This window comes from Caloenas nicobarica, chromosome 1, assembly GCF_036013445.1.
Source record: "Caloenas nicobarica isolate bCalNic1 chromosome 1, bCalNic1.hap1, whole genome shotgun sequence".
NCBI lineage: Eukaryota > Metazoa > Chordata > Aves > Columbiformes > Columbidae > Caloenas > Caloenas nicobarica.
Genome location: NC_088245.1, coordinates 54,067,050 through 54,090,024, shown reverse-complemented (window position 1 = coordinate 54,090,024; position 22,975 = coordinate 54,067,050). Strand labels below are relative to the sequence as shown.

Sequence of the window (22,975 nt, the reverse complement as noted above, 5' to 3'; positions counted from 1 at the left end):
GAGAGACGCGCAGCCAGTCGGTTGTCCGCAACACTTGCAAAGCTCCTGAAGCTGCATGTGGCTACCAGGCTTCATGTCTCCTTTCCTTTCCCTTTTCTGCATTGCATTATTTTAAATAAAGCATCTTGCTATCTGACTTTTAAAGGATTTATACACACTGTAGAAATAAATAGTTCTAAGATGCCATCGTAATCAAAGCCATTAATTTGGATAAATTTCCTCTTACTAAGTTTTACTGAAATGAACATTGTGGGAAAGCTCAATTTAATGATACCGTGGAGTATATTCTTGCTTCATTCACTGCTGTACTCTTTGCAAGGTAAGTACTTTATTCCTTTTTTGTGGTAATGCAAACTTTAAAAAATATTTTTCTAGATACTTTAATGGCTACTTCTTTTTTTGTCATTATAAAGCAATTTTTTTTACCCTTGCTGGATTTTATAAATAAAAGTATTTTTTTAACATGAGTTAAAAAAGTATATATATTCTCCTTGAAAGCATAGAAACTAAAATAGAGGTGTTTTTTTTTCCAACACATTTTTATGTCTTAATTTGTTATGAAATAATTATTTAGGAATGAAATTTGAGTTTCTTGGCTTTCTTGCCATTACTGCCAGGTGAGTAAGCAGACAATGAATTTCAATGCAGTATGATTTGGTTTGATCAGACTGCACCTGCAGTCTGCTTAAGCATTTTTAGAATGCTAAGGTAAATAATTGGTCTTCTGGTTATGCAAATGACCCTATTTTCTATTTAATGCAAATGGACCTTATCGACAGTTTTCTTGCAACAACTACAAACATTTCTAAGGCAACATGAAAAAGGAGTGGTGGTTTTTTGTTTGTTTCTTTGTTTGGGTGGTTTTTTTTGAAGCGTGCTGTCTAGAATGTTTTAAATGGATTACAATTCCAAGTAACATTCAGAAAATTATTATAGCTAAACACAGTAGAGATTTGATTCTGGAAAGCTCTAAGCATCTCTTGTATTTTACTAGTTTTAGTCTGAGCCTTGGAAGAACTATGAATTCTTTACTCTTTTTGATGGTAGCATGTACCAGAGCTGAGACCAGGGAAACTCGCAGGTGATGAGTACTTGACAGAATCAAACTCTCAGGAAGGAAAACGTGTAGTGCTACATTCCTTGGGAACAGAAAAAGTTTGTGTAAAGATGGTCTGGAAAACTTAAGGTCATTCAAAACCAAAATTCAATAGTGTTGTTTTAGACTTGACAAACTGCTGTTTGCCAAGTGCAGAGTGAGGCTGTAGAAAAAACATTTAACTTGATGACTTTTTAATCTACAGGATCTTATTGCAAGCTTTCTCTTTCGAGAAGAACTTCAAGGTAAGTTTTTATTCCTTATTTGTCAAGTCCTACAAACAGAACAAGAATGAATAAGTGTGACGCAGTGCAAGTTAGAATGTAAAATATAGCCTTGAATTTGACATGTAGAATGTCATGTACATGTACGTTGGATGTAAAACACACTTTCAGAGTGTTTATAACTCTTCTCAAAGAATTTACATAAAGGACACTGGTCCTCTGTTTGAAAAATGGAGATCTATATGAAAAATTACACTTCTATGGTCTCAAGAAAGCTTAGAGTAATAATGGAACAAAACCAGGATGAGATCATGATTTCATTACTGGAAAAATACATTAAATGAGTACCCTGCTACAGTTTTAATTGCATGATAAAATCCTAGCTGCTTTTTGGAGCATAGAAAAGTGCTATACAGCCTTAAAATAAACATTTGCAATACAAGTTTTCATGTAGAAGCTGAAATCCAAACAAAACCCAAACTAGGGAATGTTCCTGATCCCATTGAATTAAATGGGAACTCTGCCATCAATTTCAATGGAAGCATCCAGTTGGACGTAGCTTCAGATATCTAATGACCTCTAATATACATCTAGCGAACACACATGCACGTCAAATGATATACCATCTTGGACTGTCGATAAAACTAGGTATGTTTTATAGTTTGATGCCTTGCTTTCTAAACTTAATCACAAATTTAAGTCAGCTACAGCTGGAGATACATCTCTTGCTATTAAAAGTACCATCAGGGTATATTCAAATAACACTTGGGGGAACTCGCAGCCACTCACACCCAGAGTTAACTAAATATGAAGCTGCTTTACAATTTTGTATCCTGTCATGTAAACCTATTTTGTGTATTTGTGTCTCCCCCACAAGCTCCAGGTACCTCCCTGTCCAAGCAGAGTTCAGAGTGCTTCCCAATTCTGTAAAATGAGACCATGAAAAATAAAAAAAAAAAAAAAGAAGAAAAACAAAATCACCTTTTAAAATGTTAACCCAAGAAAGACCTCTTTGATAAAGTGATGGTAATCAGAGAGAAACACTTCTCTCTGAGGACCTGCTTATTCAGGTTGCTCCAAGGACCTTTGATTATACAAAATCCTTTTTGTTTTCTTCCAGAAACGGGTTTAATGCAACTCGACAGAAAAGAGATCTTGTAACAGCCGAGGTAGGTTATACCTCCGAAAGCGGGAGGGAGGGGAAATCTCCACCCTTTTTTTCCTCTGGGCCTTTGCTGTCCTTACAAAGGAGCCTTTGTGGGGAGAAGGGCAGGAGGACAGGGAGGAGGAGCAGCCATTCCCTGCCTGCTCGCCCCCACCCGAGCCCATGGCCTCACCCCTTCATTTGCTCTCAGCGAGGCACCTGGTGGGTGACCCACCCTGACAAGCCGACTGGGAAATAAAACCTTGACGCCTCCATCTTTTGTGAAGGTGAACAGAGAGCCTCAGAAAGCTGTCAGTGTTTGGTGAGAGGCACCATGGTGGCGCCAATGGCAACACTCCCTCCACCGCCCCAGCCTCAACGCTGCCTCAACGCTGTGTCCCAGCCATGTTGCACTGAAATTTAATAGCAAATGGTGGAATCTCATTCCACTGCTGGAACACATCTCAGGTTTTGGAGTCCAGACAAGGGTTATAACCCCATTCGATGGGGGCAGGTGTGAAGCCCAAGGCAGTCCCTCCTCATGGCCTTGCAGGGAGCCTGCAGCCGAACCATGGAAGATTTTCTCTGAGTCCCTTTGAGGTCTATGTGCCTCCTGATCGAGTCAGAGAGCAGCTGGTGTGGCTAAGGAGAATTGAGCCTCTGAGGGAAACGGGCCCTGGGGAATGACGGTGTCCCAGGAGGGCGCTCCACCTCCCAAAATAATGCAAAGCTGCATTCCTGAGGAGGCTTGGCTCAGAGTAACTAGCAGGGGAAATGGAAAAGGGTCTTGTCGTGCAGGGAGGGAAAGGATCTTCTCCAGCTAACGACAGACCATGGGGACCAGGAATAGTCTTTGTGCAGAGGGCTTCCAGGTGGTGACTTGGTGAAGTCCATTTCAGGTTGATTTTAGACAGATCGTGCGACTTGGATGCACCCCACAAAGTATTTCCAGTTGGAAAAGGGAAGCATTTATATTGCTATATGAGGCATTAGTGAGACTCAACCTGGCCCATTCCTTGCACAGTGCTGTTCACTTCGAGATCCATTAGCTCAGACTCCTGACAGGGAGAAGGACTGGTGGCAGGAGGGAAGAAAGTAATTGGCTTACAAGCAAAGACTTAAACAATTTGTTTTGCTTAGCTGTACAGCTGAAGGCTGGTGTATACGTCTGTGAGGAGCATAGAAGGGTAACTATTTTCTCATAGTACCTCAGAGAGGGAATAAACCACAGGGAAGAAGAGCTATTTAAGCAAAAGGGCCAAGCTTTATAAAACGAAAGGATTGAAACTGGCCGTGAATAAATGTGAGAGGGAAATATCTAACTACCCAGCACTTCACTCTGGTAAACTTTCCAATCAGACTAGTGGGGGCAAAAACCCCAGAATACTTTCAGCCTGGAGTGGGATCAGCTCTTGGAAGGGATGATGTGACGTGACAAACTGCAGTAGCAGAGCGCTGGATCAGATCCAGGGCTTCCTTATAGTCGGATGCTCCCCGGTTCCTAAACAAGACAGGAAGCACATCAGGCAGATCTGTCTCCTCTTTTGTTTGGGATGAACTGAAATGCAATTCTGAAGGATGTGAAAAGGGACATTAAATCCATCGCAGCTGGAGTGGCCACAGCAGGATGATCGGGGTGCGGCACAGAGCATGAGTTAGGAGAAAAGGGGAAATGGAGGGATGTCGCATCTCCAGGCTCACCAACTATTGGTATTTGACCAAAGTGAAAACAGCACAAGTGCTCTCCATCCTCCCACTCTTCCTTCCAATGGAGCCCTGCTGGTTTATTTGCACTGTAAGGCGTGCAGTGATCCCACAGCATGGCTGTGTCCTTCTCCACCCCCGCAAAAGCTGTGCTTCCCCTCCCCACAGTTGCTGCAGTCACTGCCTTCCCCAAATGGCCCAGGCTGCCAATTCCTCCTGCAGCACCTGAGGCTGTGCCGTGTGCTGGCCGAGCCGCAGATTACTCTTCTGTGTTAAAAGTCCCAACGCAATGTTAGGCTGTGAGGCCTCAGGCTTCTATCATCTCGTTTGTAAAGCACAAACACCCTGATTTTGCTTTTACATTTCTCTGACAGGTTCAAGGTGCCTCTCCTCGGTCGCAACTTCATGGAGCCTTGACGCGCAGTCTGCCAGGAGGTCAGTGCCGCGTTCCTCACACCCGTGGGATGAGAGAGGCTCCTGGAAGTGCTGCCTTCCTGTCAGCCCTCCTATGTCACCACGGGCTGCAGAAGCTCTCCTCATTACGACCCTACAAACCCCTGCTCTACCCCATTTTCTCATTTTATCCGTGTTAAATCACGGAAAATTCCTGTTAAAGTTGTACTTTCAACGTAATCCCTTACAACCAAATTTGAACAGCTAACTAAGATGAATCTTTGATTTTTTAAAAAAGTTTAGTTCCATTGCAATGTTTCTTTTCTGCCACTTTTTGTGGCCTTGGCAGAGTAAGTATGTCAGAGAGGCGTGTAGCTGGTTATGTGAAGGGACAGCGGTGCTAAGGCAATGAGCATGCAGCTGCTCCTGGAAGGTTTTAGGCATCGTACAGACATGTAAAGCATGTCCAAGTTACAGAAGTTGTTTTGCAGAAAAGTTCGTTGTATGCAACTGAACTTCAGTATTCTTGGAAAATACATATGTCTGGGTATGTGTTTTCAGTTGTGTTTTTCCATGTAAATGGATGTATGTAACTTCACAGCTCACAAGTCTAACAACAACAGATAAGTTGTCCATATTACCGCTGTTCTATAAACAATATTTTCTGCCTCATCTGTATTTTCAGAGCATCTGTGTATATTTGGAAATCAATTCTTAAATGGGAAAAATTCAAAACTAAGCAAGGAAAGGAGTTTTCCCGGTGAAGGCTGATGTTCTGAATTAGTGGTAACTTCTGTGTATACTTTACTGTAAAAGTCCCATTTTTTTTCCCATTTAATGTCACTAGCAGCTTTAGCATAGCTTCATTGGGAGTCGAAGGTCCTGTTTATTTCATTTACTTCCTGCTTTTTGCAATGCTTTTTTGATCTTCGTCAGCAAGATTATAAGTGTTAGTACCTAGGGTTTTAATCCTCCTCCAAGAAACAAAGAAACTATCTGCAAAATATGATGAAATTTTACTTTGTGACTACCTTTCTTTTGAGGAACTATGATTTAGAACCACCTCATCAAGTGGTTAGTAGATTACAGAGATTACAGTGAGGTCCTAGCTTCCAGACCATAAAACCCTTTAATGAAACTGCTTTTGGAAACAATTACTAACTATAACATAAAACAAGCCCTTCCCATGGAATCTTAAGTCTCTGACTTCAGCCACCTCTTAAGCAGAAATAACCTTTTTAACTGACTTTTTTTTTAGCATGAGGGGAAGGTTATTTATAGCTGCTTTTGATTCTGTAAATTATATATTCTGGACTGTTTATAAGCTGAATGTACCCTTTGCTGTAATGCTTAGGAGGGAGGAGCTGAACATATGTATAAATTGTGCTGAATTTAGTCAATTAGAATAATCTGTGTCCTGTGTATTTCGAGACCAGCAGGATTGGGATTTGGTTTCTTTGCATGGGAACTTGACCTTTTGTTTGCTGGGAGGAGGTTGACCTTTTGCTCCTTTGTTAGTTTACAAGTCTCAAACCAAATGAGAGAGAACCTTGCTTCTCTTTTAACCAAGGATTAACCAAAGGATAAAATTAAGTAAATGTTAAAATCTGGAGATTGTTGTTGGTTAATTTTCTTAGCTAATATAGCTGCTTATAATTTAACAATAAATTGATTTAATGTTGGTCCCTGAGCCTGTTTGCAAAATACAATATCTGCTAAAAGGCTACTGTGCTTGCTTACAGGTCCATGTCCTCAGGAGTGCCTTAATGGAGCAGCCTGCACAGAGGCAGGTGACTGTGACTGTCAGTTATTTCAGGCTCAAGGAAGCAGGTGCCAAATTGGTAGGTTTTGGGCCAAAAGACTCCATCTTCAGCTTCAAGTGAGGTTTAAGGGTCAGGTTTTTAAAACAATACTGTTAACAGCACATTTGTGATTCCTCTGCAGTAGGATTATCATTCCATGAGTAGATAAGAAGATAAAAATTATATATGCCAGGGTTATGTGTAGAGCAACATCAGGAACACCTACATTTTAGCACTTGGGTAGTAATGATACGTAGATACCGTAACAGATAGATCACTGCCTAGCCCATCAGTAGCCACACAGCTTTTTTATGGTTAGCTGAACCAAAAAGTCACTGCACTTTTCTAACAAACAGTGACTTATTGCAAATAAAACTACCAACTACTGCAATGCACTGGTTTCTGGAATCTGCTGTGTGCAGGGATCAACAGGTATTGTCCTCCGGAATCTGCAGTAGATCTAAATCCCTTACCTGTACTTGTGATTAAAATGTATCCACTGAAGCAAATTAAAGACCTACGATGACTGCGCATGACTGAAACTGCAGCCTGCAGTTTAAAAAAATGTACTGACTTTGTATAAAGTTGAAGAAATTAGGTTATATTTTGTCCTTGCAGTGTATTTCCTTTTTAAGTTCTTATTTTGGTTTCGAGCTCTTTATTCTGTAGACACCTGTGATGCCTGTCAATTTTTGATTACCGTGCTTGTTCTTTCCAGTACCTAACTCTGGTAAGGACCGAGATGGGATTTGCAAATCATGGGGACAGTATCATTTTGAAACATTTGATGGCATCTACTACTACTTCCCAGGAAATTGCTCCTATATTTTTGCAAAAGACTGCAGAACTCCAGAACCCCAGTACACTGTTTGGGTAAGTATGTGAGCATTTGCTAAAAATAACACACTGAGTATTCCTGTATTACCGGACTTATTTTTCATCACAAGTAAAATAACTAGACACACAATAAATGGATCAGACTGCTGTATTGCTTACTTAAATATAAAACTATGGTGCTGGAAAATGTCTAAGCCTATGTGCAGTAACTCAAAACACTGATGAAATGATAATCAGCCGTCAGTATATTAAAAATAGTATTTCTTACTCCCCTTATCCTAATAAGGATCTCTCATCTCTCCTTTCTGGGAGCAAAAATGGGTCTTAAAGCAAACTTCGGAAACTTCAATAAGCTTTAGCTGTCAGTTTGTAAAAAAAACAGTTGCAGAGTAAGGTGCAAAGAGCTGTCACCTGCCTGATAGCTTGGCACTGGAGCATACTGGACCCCAATTCACAGATATCAGGATGCTATGAGAAGCTGCCTCCCTGGCCTGTGGAAAACTCTGTCCCCTCTGGCGATTTGCTTTCTAATTTTGGATCACCTCTATGTCACGCAGAGAAGATTAACAGCTCAGAAGCCTTCGTCTTGACCTAAGTATGGAAAGCAGTCTTTTTAGTGATTTCCTCAAATTGCGGAGTGTCCATGGTTAAATGACTTTGGGTCAGGGAGAGTTCAAATTTATACCCTCTTTGAAGGAAGACGCCCTTTTTGTCAGGGTCAGGCTGTTGGTTACTGTGGGGAGAGGATACAAGCTCTTTATGGGTTTTTTTAAACAATGGTTGGGATTCAGTGCTGATTGAGCATGGGAGAGGGGACAAGAGGGATCCTGCTTCTGAGCCCTAGTGGTCACAGTGCTCGCAGGGGAAAGGGCAGACTTAGACTCTGATTTCTGCTCCAAGGACTAGTTTATTTATAAATACGTGATCTCCTCTGCCCCCAGGTAATAGCACCTAATGAAGATAAATCTGCCATTAAGACTGCCATTTCTATTCACTAAGGTTATAGACAGATGCTGTTACATCTGCCTTCCACAATTTCATTTTAATTCTTTGGATTCTTCATGCTGCTATGATCTTTCAGGATTTTTCAGAAAATGCTGTAGCAAAGCCCAAGACTGCATTAAAATCTAGAATCAATATTTCAGTGGATCCCAGTTGCTCTGGAAGGAGATAAACTACCATTCAATTGCTGGAGCAAATGTCACATTTTGTTAAAAACTGAAAATGTTTACTCAGAAAAGTCATAAATAATGTTGAAGCACTGCAGTCACTACAGGTTGGGCAATGGAGAGATAAGAACCTTGCCAAATCCTCACATTATGGTCGTCCTGGCTTTAATAATCCACCTCTCCAGAGGAGAAGAAAATGAAAGAATTATTTTGGTTTTCCTTGATTGTGTTTATTTCTTGGGCCAGATTTGTATAGAAATCATCTGTCAACACCAGTAACATTTATGATGTCTTTAATTATTATTTTCTTTATACAAAAAAACCAGAGCTCTAGTGCTTTTCCTGTTTTGGTTTATTTCACTCAAAGAAACAGTAACTGTTTTTTACGTCCAGGATTGTCAGTTTAGGAAGATTAATTTGAGTATGTGTTAGCACTGTATGTGTTTACCAACAGAGCTTTTCTACAAAAACGATAGCTCTAGTTACTTTTACAGCCTTCATTACTATGTTGGCAAAATGTTTCCCAGTTACTAATCTATTTAGCTTCACAGGACTGTCAAGCAAAGTGGTAATGCAACTCCCATCCTTCTCAGAGAAAGCTGATGCACACAGTCATAGCTGTCATATTTGAGTTACCTAAACTATGTCTACATTTTAATTTAGGTAATGATAGGTATCTAAGATTCACAACATGTTCCCTAAAATCAAGGGCATTGTCTAAAATCAGCTTTTGAAGCACTGTAGTCTAAGGCATCCCACAGCTTTGGGTGGCCCAGCCCCACTGAGGTGAGTGAAAGCTGTTGAAGTTTTGCTCAAGCCCTTGGTGTAGGTATGTGCTTAAAACTCACTTAGATTATGTGTGTATTTCAAAACTGTGTAGTAGTTAATCGATCAGAGCATATGCACAGAAAGTTGGAGAGCTATATCCCTGTCATCAGTCAGCATAAATCTGAACCCACAGTTTCCAAGTCGTGAGAACACACCCTGGCCAACGAAAGCTCTGTGGTCTCTAGGGACAAGGACCTTCCTGCAGGAGTTGTGCTCTGCCATGCCAAAGGCCAGGAATGCAAAGGAACTCTGACTTTAGGGGTAGCCTCCTTTTTGCCAGACTATTAAAAGGAAGAGTACTGGCTTATCATTCCTGTTTCAGAGTCTGATTACACATTTTTGGTGCAAGATTTACTTCAATGCCCTAACACTGTAGACATGCTGTGATAGGAGTTGCACGGCTTTCACTTCTGGAAGCGTGCATCTGTGGTTTCTAGTAGTGGGCAGTCATGGAAGTCATACATTGACAATATCTGAGACACACAGTTTTGCAAATCTCTCTCTGGCTGACTGAAACCTGTATTTCTATTGCTGTGTTCATATTGGGGAAGCTGATAGGCAATTCAAACCAACGCCATGGCTCACTATGCTATATCCAGATAATGAGCAGAGGCGGACTTCAGAAAAGCCTTCCCTTCTCCATTAGCAGGGCTGGAAAGCCAGTGTGAAATGGGTTTTAACAGATCCACGCAGGTTAGATGCCTGCAGTAATCTGTTGGAGCACTCTAAAATCTCAACAAATCCTGAGTGGCTCAGGAAGGCGTGTTGTAGTTCAGCTGGTACCAGTTGCAGCTGGCACGGAGAATGCCGGTATTATGCTGTGGTTTTTTATTGGTTTGTTGTTGCCTCTTATAGATCAGCCCTCTAGAAACAGAGCAATAGGGGTGTCTCCTCGGTGTAAATAACAAAGTCCTACATTGGCAGTTATAAGACAGCTCACTACAGTGTCTCTGAAGTTCATCTATGTAAAATAGCTGAGTATTTCATCCAGTCTTTAAACCACTGTCTTGTGATGCTTTATGCTATTAAACAGTTCCTCTGTTTGTATTTTTCAGTAGTACTGGGTAGCATGAACTTATAGTTTTGGATATTTTCTAACTATTATTTTCATATTCTAAGTAATTATTTGTAAAGTTCTTTCAGTGATGGGTGAGTAGAAATATAAAATATGAGTTTATGAAAAACTGCATGAAATTATGGAGAACAAACATTTATTCTTATTGTATGTATATTTTTCCCCTCTAAGGTTCATAACAGTCCTCACTGTTACGGTTCGGTATATACTTGTCAGAGGTCCATCAGCTTATTTTTTTCAAACCAAGAAGAGATAACTATTTCAGGACATGAAGTAAGAAAAAAAGGAATCAGGTAAGTGTTCTAATGGTGGGTTTTAACATTTTATTGCAAAGAGATAGCACGGAGTTTGGAAATATGTTGCTTTTTACACCAGCCATAGAAGATAATTTGATATGTCTATTTATTCGTCTCTCACTGTTTTGTATTGGGACTGATAGAAGTCTAATGTGAGTAGGTTTAATGGTGCTGTTGTAAAACCTGAGTGAGGATAGCATACACTCCTGTCGTGGAGGCACCCCAAAGTCAGTTTTAGGCAGACAACCAGTTCCAAAACAAACTTTATTCTAGGCGGAAAAGTGTAGCCAATAAACTGACTAGAAGCAGGGTTTATACAATTAGTTAGCACTCCAACAACAAAAAATACAGGTTCGGATATCAGTTGAGGAGATTATTGGGGTAAAACAACATAAGAATAATGAGGATCCACAGCGTGCATGCATTCACTCACAAGAAAAAAAACCAGAGCCCTCTGACTCCAGGGTACCCACAAGAAATAATCACTCGACTGGGTTAGGCGAGGGCTCATTCAAGGATATATCCAGTAAATAACCACTCACCTGAATGAGGAGGTGAGGTGCTCTCAATCCCAGGAAGGCTCCGTAGACCGTGTCCCAGTCTAAGGGGAGGGCTCCAGTTCACAGACCTGCTGCTCTAAGAAGATCACTCAAAGGGGGCCTTCGGCAGGGACCCCGTTTTATAGCCTGGTCAGATCTGGCTGTGGGCATTACAACATAGTCCAGAAGCTTTGCAGCTGCTCTGGGCATCTCCTCTGTTAATGACCCTGTCAATTGACTCAGGGTCTCGTTAAGGACTCTGTCAATTGACCGAGGGTCCCAGCCCTCCTGCCCCACCAGCTAGTGGAGGTGAAGTCACCTTGCCCCAGGGCAGGGGAGGATGTGACTGTCAGCACCTTGGCGCCACCCTAGGTGTGTAGGTGGGGACAGGCACAGTGGGGCACAAGAGGTGCTAAAAGAGCTTTTGACTGCCCTGTTGAGGGCTCTGGATCTCAGGAGGGATGTGCAACTGCCACAACTCCCCACAGGAACCTTGTGCTCACCTCAGGTGTAACCTAACAATTACCCATCCCTACTTTGTATAGATAAAGTGTGCATGTTTTACTGGTAGATGAAGTACAGAAAATTTCAAAGAGTTGTTAAGGTGTTCTTGCCATCCTTTTTGAGGTAATTCTGTAGCCATTACCATCTGAGACTGACAGCTACAGTGATGCTGTTCATCCCAACAGAAACTGCTTTGGAAGCTTAGGATTAGATCCACGCTGCAATATTATTGTCCAGTGTTCTTTGGCATCAGGAGGAAGATATACAGTATTTTGGTCAATGCTGTTTTCTGTACTGTAAATTCGTCCATTCGCAGACATTTAACCTGGTGAGGACCCTGTGCCCAAAGGGCTGCTGGTGGTCACAGTGTCTCATAGCTCCTCTTGCAACACAACATACTCATGAAGTCACGTATTCCTCAATGTGCTTGTGCTGGGCTTTGAAAATTGAGATTCATTATTCTTTCAGGCTTATAATTGGTATGACTGATAGGTGTATACAGCACAAAACCATTTCATTTTTGGTGGTTGATGTAGAGAAGTAAACAGAAGAAAATATAGTAAAAAATGACAAATAATTGAATGGAAGCAACTGTACACACCTGGGAAAAAGGGCTTCATGAGTTAGAAGGTGACATTTGAGTGATATTTTTATAGCACTAATCTCATTTCATATGAGATCTTTGAAGCAACCTGTTTATTTTTCCAGATTAACATTGCCTCAAACAATTGGAAATGCTTTCCTCGAGAGACTGGCTGACTATATTCTGGTGAAGACAACCTTTGGTTTTTCTCTTGCTTGGGATGGAAACTCTGGTATTTATATTAAGCTGACAGAAGAACATACAGGAAAACCTTGTGGCCTCTGTGGAAATTTTAATGGCAATAAATATGATGACCTGATACTGCAAAATAGTAAGTAAATAGCTTAGAAATACACATTTACCTTGTGCGAAAACTTTCCATGTTCACTTTATATAGAATACAGTAAAAAGGCAGTTTCATTCATTTCAGTAGAATCTTTCTTGATGAACAAAGCACTTGGGATACATTTGTCTTAGATAATGAAAATGCCTTCAAGTAGTAAATAAACAAAAAAAAGCTTGTGGTTTTCTCTTTGTTTAAGGATTGAGGGAGAAGGAGAGGAGCCGAATTAGCACTATTTGAAAAAAACACCATCTCAAGTCGTTTGTTTATATGAGCATCATAAAAATGCTAGCTGAAAGATATAAATTTCAAGGCTGTTGCCAGGGAGTTCCTTGTATCTCTTTGTTGTTTCGGTGTATTACGTGCCTCCAACTACCCTGTAGGATGAGGAGTTGCCCAATGCTGTGCCTGAGGCAGAGATGACTTGCTAAACTGGTAGAATATTCTGTAGTCTATGTAAGGAATACTCTACAGGGATTTTTGTCCTACTTGCAACTGATGTGGAAGAAAAAATTAGAAGAACGAGCTTGAGAATATGAGGAATATTTTTCTCAGTCTCTGATAAAAACAAAGATAGGACTGTTTTACTGTTACCATTAATTGCTGAGATAATCCAGTCCCATGGCCTTGCATATTCTTAAGTCACAAAAGTTATCTCACTGTAACTTGTTTCCCTCCTTTGTTTTTCCCCATTTTTAAATGGCTGATGGTGAAGCTTTTTGACTTTTGAAGTGAAGGAACACACAGTGTACGTATGCTTGTGTAGTCTTTAAAAATCTGCCCATTATAAATTTCTCATACCTCTTCTGCCATAAGAGCAGTTAAATTCCATGTTTCATGCATTAACTTCTGCACACCAGTGTATAATATGTATAATAACTAGATAAAACTGGTAATACGTATAATGGAGAAAAATGGAGTTTGGAGGAAATAATGAATTCACATGATCTCTAAGAATGAGTAATTTCAGTATCTTTAAATGCATTATCTGTTATAAAGACTTCAAGCTCTCAGCTTTCTTCATTTCCAGAGCTACATTTCTTCACCATTGTAATTTCTTCTAGCATGTTTCTTCAGAAATTCTTCAGAAATTACAGTATTATTGTAGTGTATAATCAAGAGCACTATGAATAATTTTTTACCTTGAACCAGTTGTATAACATGGTGCCTTGAATCTATGCAAATACAAAACAGAATTTTCTGATATCTTCACAAGAATAGACTGCTAATTAAAACAACTTCTAAGCTACAACATTTTTTTCTAAGTCTTTCCAAATGTTATAAATAATCTGGGACGATGATTTATCTTCCCCAGCTAAACTATGTCTCCCAGTAGTGTAAAGGAAGCTATTACATCTATCTTGAGTTTTCCAGAGTCTTAATGCTCTCTATTTGCAATTCTCCAAACAAATAGGTTGCTGAGAGGCATGTAATACCCCATTTCGAACCACAATTTAAAACCAAACTCCTTTTCTGTTTCCTTATCTTCATCTTTAAGGGCACCTTTGCATTGTTTTAATATACAAGGCTGTACCTGGGTGTAGAACAGTTTCAAGGACAATGATTTTATTTTGTGGCATTTTATGAGCACTTAGAAATTTTTTTCAAGCCATGTTGAAATATAAATAAAACATCTTTAATGTTTTTGCAGAAACGGAGTTATGTCAATAGGTTTGCCTCTGGACCAAAACACATCTTTTTGTGTTTGGGAAGGGTTTTCAGCACAAAGAACTATTCTATCACAGAGGGAGAAATGTTTTAACTCTCCTTGGCTCTTAAGTAAAATAGACTGGTGGTTAGGATCTTATCTTTGTTTGTTTGTGGAGATCCAAATACAAATATCTGATTAGTGTGCTTTGGGGCTTTCCACACTGCAATGTCAAACTTCGCACATCTTGTACTGGAAGAAGTTAGATTAAGTTTTGGATAGTACAGCTCTGTGAAAAAAACTGTAGCTGATTTCATTTCAATACTCTCTCTCCTAACCATGTACAGATATAGATAGCCCTAGCATAGATACCAATTACTGTAAGGTTCTTCAAGATGGAGGCAATGTGCCTTTTTTATCATACTTAAGAACACAGAGAAAATCTAATATTCAGTTCTTGCTGCAAAAATACAGAAATTTGGGGTCTGTTTCTTTACTGCCAACCTTCTTGTATGTTCGTGTATCTTCCTCAGCCTGTTGCCATGACTTCCAGTCACACATCTCATTCATTAATGCTCATGCTGTGAGGATAGCTGGGCATGTAGTGGTGTGTTTGCCATAGGGCTTTTCTGCTGCGAGGGAAAAGGAGGGAGATAACAGTGCTAACCTTTGTGAAACGTGATGAAAGCCTTAAACTGTTTTAAAGAAATGCATTTTTTCTTAAGTATTCAATGCCTTATGCTTGTCCTTATTTGTATATTTTTTATAAAATTTTCAGTGATTGCACCCAATCAACACCTTGGCTTTTTTTTTTTAATATTTTCATTTAATACATAACATACTATCTGAAATCTAAAATTTAAAAAAACCCCTTTTTTCTACATCAGTCGTACTCTGAACATATCTCTAACTGAGGTAATGAACACATCGAAAAATTACCAGAAATTTCCAAGCTGTCTTTTGTGTTTATGTTCCCTGGATACTCTTCCAATGTTTTCATTCAGTAGGTGAATACACAGAAGACATTGCTGAATTTGCAAATAGCTGGGCTGTGCAAACCTCAGATGACATACCTTGTGTACCTGCTGCTTCAGATTTTTCTAGTCCTTGCTCAACTGATGCAGAATCCACTGAGGTAAATTAATAATGTAATATATATATATTACGTATATATGTATTTCTTAATCTTCACTGCCTAGCGACGGTACAGGAATGTAGCAATATACACCATATTGAAAAAAGCCTTAAATGGATTGAGGCTCTCAAAACCAGAAGATTCAGGTCAGGACTGTTGCTAGAGAATGTCTGAAGATCTTCAGATGTTTAGCTTAAAAGTATAAAGGCTTAGATAGGGTGTGCCAAGTGCCACAGGTCTGCTTGGCAGAGCTCTTCATTGCTGCATTAAACTTGGGTTCAGTTTCCAGTTCTGGCATCTTACACCTCATTATTTTGAAAACTGTGAAATACTGCAGAAGTAACATGCTCAGCTCCTGCACTGGCGCAAAATGCCTTTTTTGTGGTAATTTCACACTCTTTCATCCCAGCTGGTTTAGAAGCTGCATGCAAGCAAGCCAGCCTAGGCAGAGTGGACAAATTTTAGGAAGAGAAATAAAGGAGACATAGCAATAAATTGAGACTGTGAGATTCTCACATTTTAATTGGGATAAGAAGGCCCTTAGATTAGGGAAACAAAGCTAAAAAAGAATTATGCTTGTTCAGAAAGTATGTGCTAACTGTCCTTTACTGACTCTCCTTAATGTGCAGGACATATTCTTCAAGTGCCAAATCTTCCTACAGTTTCCTTTTCTCAGCTGTCATGAAAGCATAGATCCATATTCTTATATTTCTAGCTGTATGAATGATCTTTGCAGGTAAGTCTGGAGTTCTTGTGTATTTATTTTTGATGCATGAAATGAATGCTCACTCTTTTGTTTGAGGCCAGAACTGAGCAGAATTGAGGGAAGTTAGGAGGAACCAAATTCAAACTGAAAGAGATGCAACTTCTCAGTGGGTGATTTAGTGTGGAAACAAAGATCACAGAACCAGCCTGCCACAGGATATTTTGATTGCTAAAGGTTTACATAGATTCAAGGAAATATTAGACAAATACATGGAAGAGAAACCCATAGAGAATTAGTAATGACAAAAGAGGAGCTGCTAACCACAAAAAAACCCTGAAAACTGTATCTGGACATCCTGAATCAAAAATACAAGGAGATGATACTAGTGGGAAATATCAATTATTCTGGAGGAACTGGACCATTTGTCTGACATAGCTGGACTGTCATTAAGGGCAAGCACTACGGTTCAAATTGTTAGAATTTTTCCTTTTTTTTTTTCTTTTTAATGTATATTCAGAGCTGTGGAAAGAAATTCAGCTCTTGCTGGCTTTGGTGGAAGTTACACTTCCTCAGCTGCTGGCATTATATGCAACCTGGTATTTTTCTCTTAGCCCTCCAGATTCCTGTTTCATTCTTGTCAGTAATTTAAGCTAAACTGGTGTTCTAGAATGTAATTGAATAGATGACTGAGTGTACCACTTGCTTTTTAGTAGAGCTTTTAAATTAAGAAGTAATTGTCATAAATATTAGGATATTTATCAGACACTATTATGGCCTTCTCAGACTATCATCAATTTAATAAAAAACATACAGAAAGGATCACAAGACTGAAAGTAAGAATCACTCAGTGTAATCCATTACAACTTGTTAGTTCCTTTTTGATGAATTTTCAGTTTTCTGTTTTACCATAAAGTCAAGATGGAAGAATTTGTGTTTGTAGGCAAATCTCCAAAGTGTTTTTCCCAAAGTTTGTGATCTGTACATTGATTTCACTTAGAGAAGAGATGAGTTGCCTCCATATGGTCCCTTTGTAACTTAGGAGTTCATTGTGACTGTTTCTTAGCACAAGAAGAATAATGACAAGCAAGTTTTCAAGTGTGATATTGAATAAGTGTCAATGGTGTTAAGGTGGATTTGATTTTTGTCAACATGCATATGTGTATTGATGTGAATTGTGTGAATGTTAAAACCTTGAAGGAATTTTCTGTGTCTCAGAACCTCATTAGTTTAGGCTTATTTTTCTTATAAAAGAGACCTCTCTTCTCGCTTAGTGTCAGTTTACAAAGTTTTTTGTGGGGCCATAGTCTATGCCAAGTATTCTTTCTATTAAGACCCATTTAATTGGATTAGATAAGGAGAGCTGGAGAGACTCTGATCACTGTAACAAAGAGTAATAGCAGTGTTTGATTTGATAACAGATGTGTTGAAAGCAGAATACGAATATATTCTTAAGACCATTAATTTTGGAAGCACGATCTTGTGTGCTGAAAGACAAGCTCAGCTGATCTGTCACAGTCATGCTTATAATAGCAATGTTGTGTTTTCCTTTTGGCATCACGTCCTCCATAGTGAGTGGCAGGAGTTGCTGGACTTTCACAGCAACAAAAGGTTGGTGGTATCTCGCCTTATGTGTCTTATATCTGAATAAAATTTGAGCTTACCTAGACACTGATGAAGGTCTCCTAACTTGATCCTGGCAGAAGCGCACTGTACAGCTTCTGCTGTACAGACTAAGGCAGAGAAAATGCCTTTGCCCAAGGTCACACTGTAAATCCCTGAGCCTGTCTACAATACTCAGTGGATAATGCTTCTGGCGCCGAGTACTCCAGCACAAGGTCAGGAGTCCACCAAGAGGGTTCTTCTTGCCCAGCTTCAAGGACTGACAGGCAATTGGAAACTTGAACTTATTACTTGCACCAGAATGTCTTTTTTCAGAGTAGGTCAGAGTTTCCACATCATGCAGGAGGGAGAGGGCCTGAGACATGGATCTTCAGACTATTGAGTTGTCTGTTGTCTTCAAAACAAGGTCATGTTTCTCTTTCACCATAAGCAGCATTTATATGTATATTTTTTTTTTGGTAATAAATTAGTGATTTTGTTCAGTGCAGTAATATTAAAATGAAATAACTTTTTATGAGATCAAATGATAAAACCACAACCGTGTATTCAGTATAGCTCATTCCTTTTCATAGTATTTTCCCTGTGTGTCATCATGACTGAGTGGAGTCAGCTACGTGTACCCTGTGCAGTGCCCCATGGCAGAGATTTGTAGTTGGGATTTGAGGTCCTTGATTACTCTCTTGTTTTATCATTTCAGAGTGGATGATGATGAAACATACTGCAGGGCGGTGACAGAGTATGCAAGAGCGTGCTCTCACGCTGGATCCCCAGTGCGGGACTGGAGGGATGACTTTCCTGCCTGTAGTAAGACTTTAATAAAGCATACTATGTGACCTTCGAGATACCCCATCTATTTATTTCAAATAATTTGATCTGGAAACATTTGTTAGTACAGGACTCAAACCTGGTACTGAAGTACTAGTAGATCAGCCAGCTCCACTATTGCTGGTGAACAACTAAGTCGATGACTTGTTTGAGGAATAATTTAATTCAACTTTGATATGATCTAGATCCATACACAACTAAGGTTTCTGCAGATTGCTTGAAACATCATGTGTGCTAATCATATTCTAGGATGAAGAACAAAATTCTGTGGAGATCTGATGTTGCCTCTCTTCCCAGATAACCTTTCAGCCTCTACAGGCCCTATAACAGAATTTATCCAGTTAATCCAGCTCCTTCTAGTTATGACCACCACCCATCAATTGCAGTTCAGTCTCATGCACAAGACTCTGAACTAGCTGAGATATAAGCACATGTTCACCTGTCATTGAAATGATAACTTCTTTTGAAGAGGTGATGTAAGAATTTGGTGAAGACGGATTTAAATACTGATGAGAGATTCACCACAGTTCATCAGTTAAAACCTCTCCAAATAATGCATTCTACCTTATTTGAATAAATACCTGTACCAGAAGTGCTGAACAACTGTTTATTTGATAGAGAGGAGTTGTCCAGTATGGAAAGAGAAATTGCCCTAATGTTCAATGTGCCATGTATTTTTTTCTAGCTGAGAAGTGTGAAGACAGCTTTGTACATCGTGACTGTATCAGTTGTTGTCCACCAACCTGCACATTTGAAAAAGATTGTCTTGGCAGCAATCTACACTGTTTAGATGGCTGTTACTGTCCAGATGGTAAGTGCTGCCAATTTTATGTGAAAAAAATATGTGCAAAGCTGTTATCCAGCATCATAATAAAGTTATGTAAATATACTGTGCTTAAAGTTAAAGCCTGAAAATATGAATATTGTAAATTCTGCTCTAGCTGTTGTTATTCTCACTGTGATTCTTCCTTTTATTGTATTCTAAACATTTCTCTAGGATAAAAAGGTGACTCAGAACGAAATATCAGTTAAAACCTGGAGCCATCAGTAATGCTTGCTACAAGAAGATATTGAACAGATTTAATCCACTTTATTTGAATTATTCCAAAATCTACTGAGATTTTGTTTAAACAGGATATGTCTTATGCTCTGTACAAGAAAACAAACTTCCTGTGACCTATACTCAATACAAAAAAGGGATTGGACTATGGGCAGTCCTGTTCTAGAAGGACTAGAGATTATGTGATCTCAGAATCTTTTCATTTTTGAGTCTGTACGGTTTTATGTGCTTCAGGCAGACATTCTTCATAAAGCAACTATTCAGAGTGGCAGCTGCTTTGAGAGAGCTTCACTGTTCATCACTCTGAGCTCTCTGCACTCCCTGGGCAACTCTTTTTGCTGGTCCCCAGTTAAGACTGGTGAGATCACCTTCTGGCAGATTTGAATGTTTGAGTCAGATGGAGCAAGTGCAGTGATCCGGAGTTCGTTAACTTGGTTTTTATCTCATTTGTTAACTTCCCTCCCAATAGGTCTCATTATGGAAAATGGAACTTGTATCTCTGTTTCGAATTGTCCTTGTGTTTATCATGGAACTGCCTTCCCTGTAGGCTCAAAAATTGAACAAGAATGTAGCAACTGGTATGTGAAAGCCTCACGTCTGTGTTTCCTCTCTCTGTGACTGCTGCCCACAGTTAGTGTAACATCATAGTCACATTTAAAAGACTAGTTAGTCTCTATGTTTTACAGTATGGACCCTGTGTACCACTAGAACATGTAGGCTATTGTATGGAAAGGGTGAATTCAAGACATATTGATTAGCTCTAACCTGCTTTTTTTTTGCTAAAGATCAGAACCCTGACTTTCTGTGTTTTGTGATTTTTCTTTTTAGTATTTGTATTGGTGGCATTTGGAACTGCACTGATCATGATTGCCCAGGTATCTGTGTTTCATTATTCTTTTCTTTCCTCAATGAACATAACGAATACATTTTTTAGAAGGCAACAGAACCAGATATGATCCAAGGGCTTGGGATGCTCATTTAAGAAGGAAGTTTAAGCAGATGGGTGTTGAGAGTAGCAGTGGGTCAGCTGGGGTGAAGCTCTTAACTGCCTGACCCTACTCATCTTACCTTTTCCCATTTGCCTCCCTAACTGAGCATGTTACATCCACATCTTGTTTTCTATCTCCTGTTTATGCCCTGTGTTCTTTGGGGCAGGCAGTTTATTTCTATTGCCTATGCAATACCTAGGCCAAGTATAAGGATCTTGCACTTCTAGGTGCAATTGTAATGCAAATAATAAGAAAAATATCATTCTGATGCTCAGTGTGCTGTATTTTCTCCCTTGTAACAGCAATTAATGTTTAGATAATGATCATTACCTTTAAAGATTACATGTCTCTGTAGCGAGTTACTCAGAGGAACATGCAGTAGTCAGGCGGTGAAACTCCCTCAACAGTTCCATGTCTTAGACAAGATTACACTATGAAACTTGTGAAAGAGAATTTTTTACAAATGAAGGAGCTCCCTCTGAATGAGGTAATAAGGCTTAACAGTTACTGAGCAAGTCTTGACAAAGTGAATCTGCAGTGTAAAACAATTGACACTGAGAACCACTCCACATGTCTTGTGTGTGTCGTGTGTGTTGATTATGACTAGTTGCAGCCCAAATGAACCTAGTTCATGTGATCTGACACTGCCCCATGGTGTGAATGAAAGTGCAGTAAGTGGGGATACCCTGGAGACTTGCTTCAACAGTGCTCTCCTGATCTGAACTGAAAAACAAATCTAGATGTGCCCTGAGGACAGGCACCTGCAGCCTCGTCATACCTGTGGTAACAAGCAGTGTCATAGTACCTAGAAGGAAGAAGAAAGTAGCTTGTCCTCTTTCACACTGTGTCATGCCAAAATCTGATGAAGAAGATGATTCTAGGAAACTTCAGTTGTAATAAAGATATACCTCTTTTGTATTTTAGAGAACTTGTGATTCAAAGATGTCTCATCTAGTTAGAACCAAAAGATGCTGTGCATCAGTGTGTTCAATATGAGATGGTATCTGGTGGAAATAGTTGTATATAAAATATTTTGTTTCCAAATGCTACAATAGCTACATAGATTAAAGTTAGCCTGAATTATGTACTTAGAAATAAGCAGTTTCTCATTTATCTCTTTCATCATTTACAGAATAATAATACATTCTTATGCAAGTTAACATTTTTGTTTATCCTTTTTCTCTCAAGCTGAGTGCTCCATCATAAGTAGCTCTCATTTCACAACATTTGATGGACGTCATTTTACCTTTCTTGGGATTTGCCAGTACATTTTGGTAAAAGGTACTGGGAAAAACAAATTCACAATCACTTTACAGAAAGCACCTTGTGGACAGGTAAGTCACATTTTTATTGAACATTCACAACAAATGTGTCCTTTGATATTTCAGGCAATCTTGTTCTAATGTAAACTATCGGGTTATGTTTAACAGAAAAGATCATAAATTGAAACAATTTTACAGTTTTTTGTAAGCAATTGTATTGCTATGTGTCATATTGCCAATTGTGAAATCAATTGCATCTTTAGAGGGATGAAATCTAAAAAGTTACTCATTCATGAACATTAAATGAGTATATGTGTCTTTGGTTATGGTACAAACAGATGTCACAGGCTTTAGAAAAGCTCTTCCTGGCAGCACTGAACAGGTTTAATACACTGCTAGTTAGGCAAGAGTTTTTTTTTTTTTGGTAGCTTTAGATTTTTATTTGATATGTTATATCATATTAATTTGTCGGAACAATGCCTTTTAGAAAACTGTTGAAGAGGTTAGCCACCACACATATTTGTTTGAAAGTATTTGGGCAGGTATCCAACAACTGGCTTTATGAACAGAAGTGCTTATAAAAAGTGCTTATCTGCGAGACTAGATTTAATGATGTTATTAGTCACCTAGGCTCTCAGAAGGGGCTTTGAGACCATGACTCACAGCCACCCATGTGCTGAGGGCTCAGGTGCCTGAACCCATCAGCAGGGAGCGATGCACTGAAGCTGCCCTACTGTAGGACTGTCTCTCCCGTCCCTTCAAAACCTATACTATGAGCTGCTGTCTCTGCTTTTTTTGTAAGCACCTCCTTCTTCTGCATAGGTGTTGAGCCTCCTGTTTCTGCATTTCAGGTGGCCTCAAGCATGAAATAGTTGGTTAGGTAACCACTGAGAGACAAGGATGCTACTGAAAATGACCCTTAGCACAACTCTAGACATCTTGGAAAGTTTCTGGTTGAAAATATAGGGGCCCTGCAGAGCATAAAATGCTTGGTTTAAGCTGGTTATGTGTCACCTTTTGTCCTGCACTTAGGTTCATAAATTCTACCTGGATAACACTCTAAAATGGTGGGTTTGAGTTAGTTTGTAAGTCACCATTTTCTGATAGTCAAATATAAATTGTTGTAGTATAATTCTGGAGAAATTCTATCCTTTTGGTCTGCAGTCAGAGATCACGCCTATGTTTCAAGGCAA

The 22,975-nt window shown here is 39.4% G+C and overlaps 1 protein-coding gene across 1 annotated transcript in view; it reads left to right on the top strand.

Moving 5' to 3' along the window:
* Positions 1-240: 240 nt before the first annotated feature.
* The window catches only part of OTOGL (otogelin like), a 91,312-nt gene continuing 68,577 nt past the window's right edge, over positions 241-22,975 (top strand). Inside the window, exons 1-15 of the mRNA XM_065631869.1 lie at positions 241-319; positions 1,302-1,341; positions 2,441-2,489; positions 4,543-4,603; positions 6,304-6,402; positions 7,082-7,236; positions 10,444-10,565; positions 12,320-12,525; positions 15,193-15,320; positions 15,950-16,056; positions 18,344-18,450; positions 19,157-19,282; positions 20,001-20,109; positions 20,360-20,406; positions 21,709-21,854. Coding sequence (XP_065487941.1) covers positions 241-319; positions 1,302-1,341; positions 2,441-2,489; positions 4,543-4,603; positions 6,304-6,402; positions 7,082-7,236; positions 10,444-10,565; positions 12,320-12,525; positions 15,193-15,320; positions 15,950-16,056; positions 18,344-18,450; positions 19,157-19,282; positions 20,001-20,109; positions 20,360-20,406; positions 21,709-21,854 — 1,581 coding nt within the window. The remainder of the gene's footprint in view (positions 320-1,301; positions 1,342-2,440; positions 2,490-4,542; positions 4,604-6,303; positions 6,403-7,081; positions 7,237-10,443; positions 10,566-12,319; positions 12,526-15,192; positions 15,321-15,949; positions 16,057-18,343; positions 18,451-19,156; positions 19,283-20,000; positions 20,110-20,359; positions 20,407-21,708; positions 21,855-22,975) is intronic.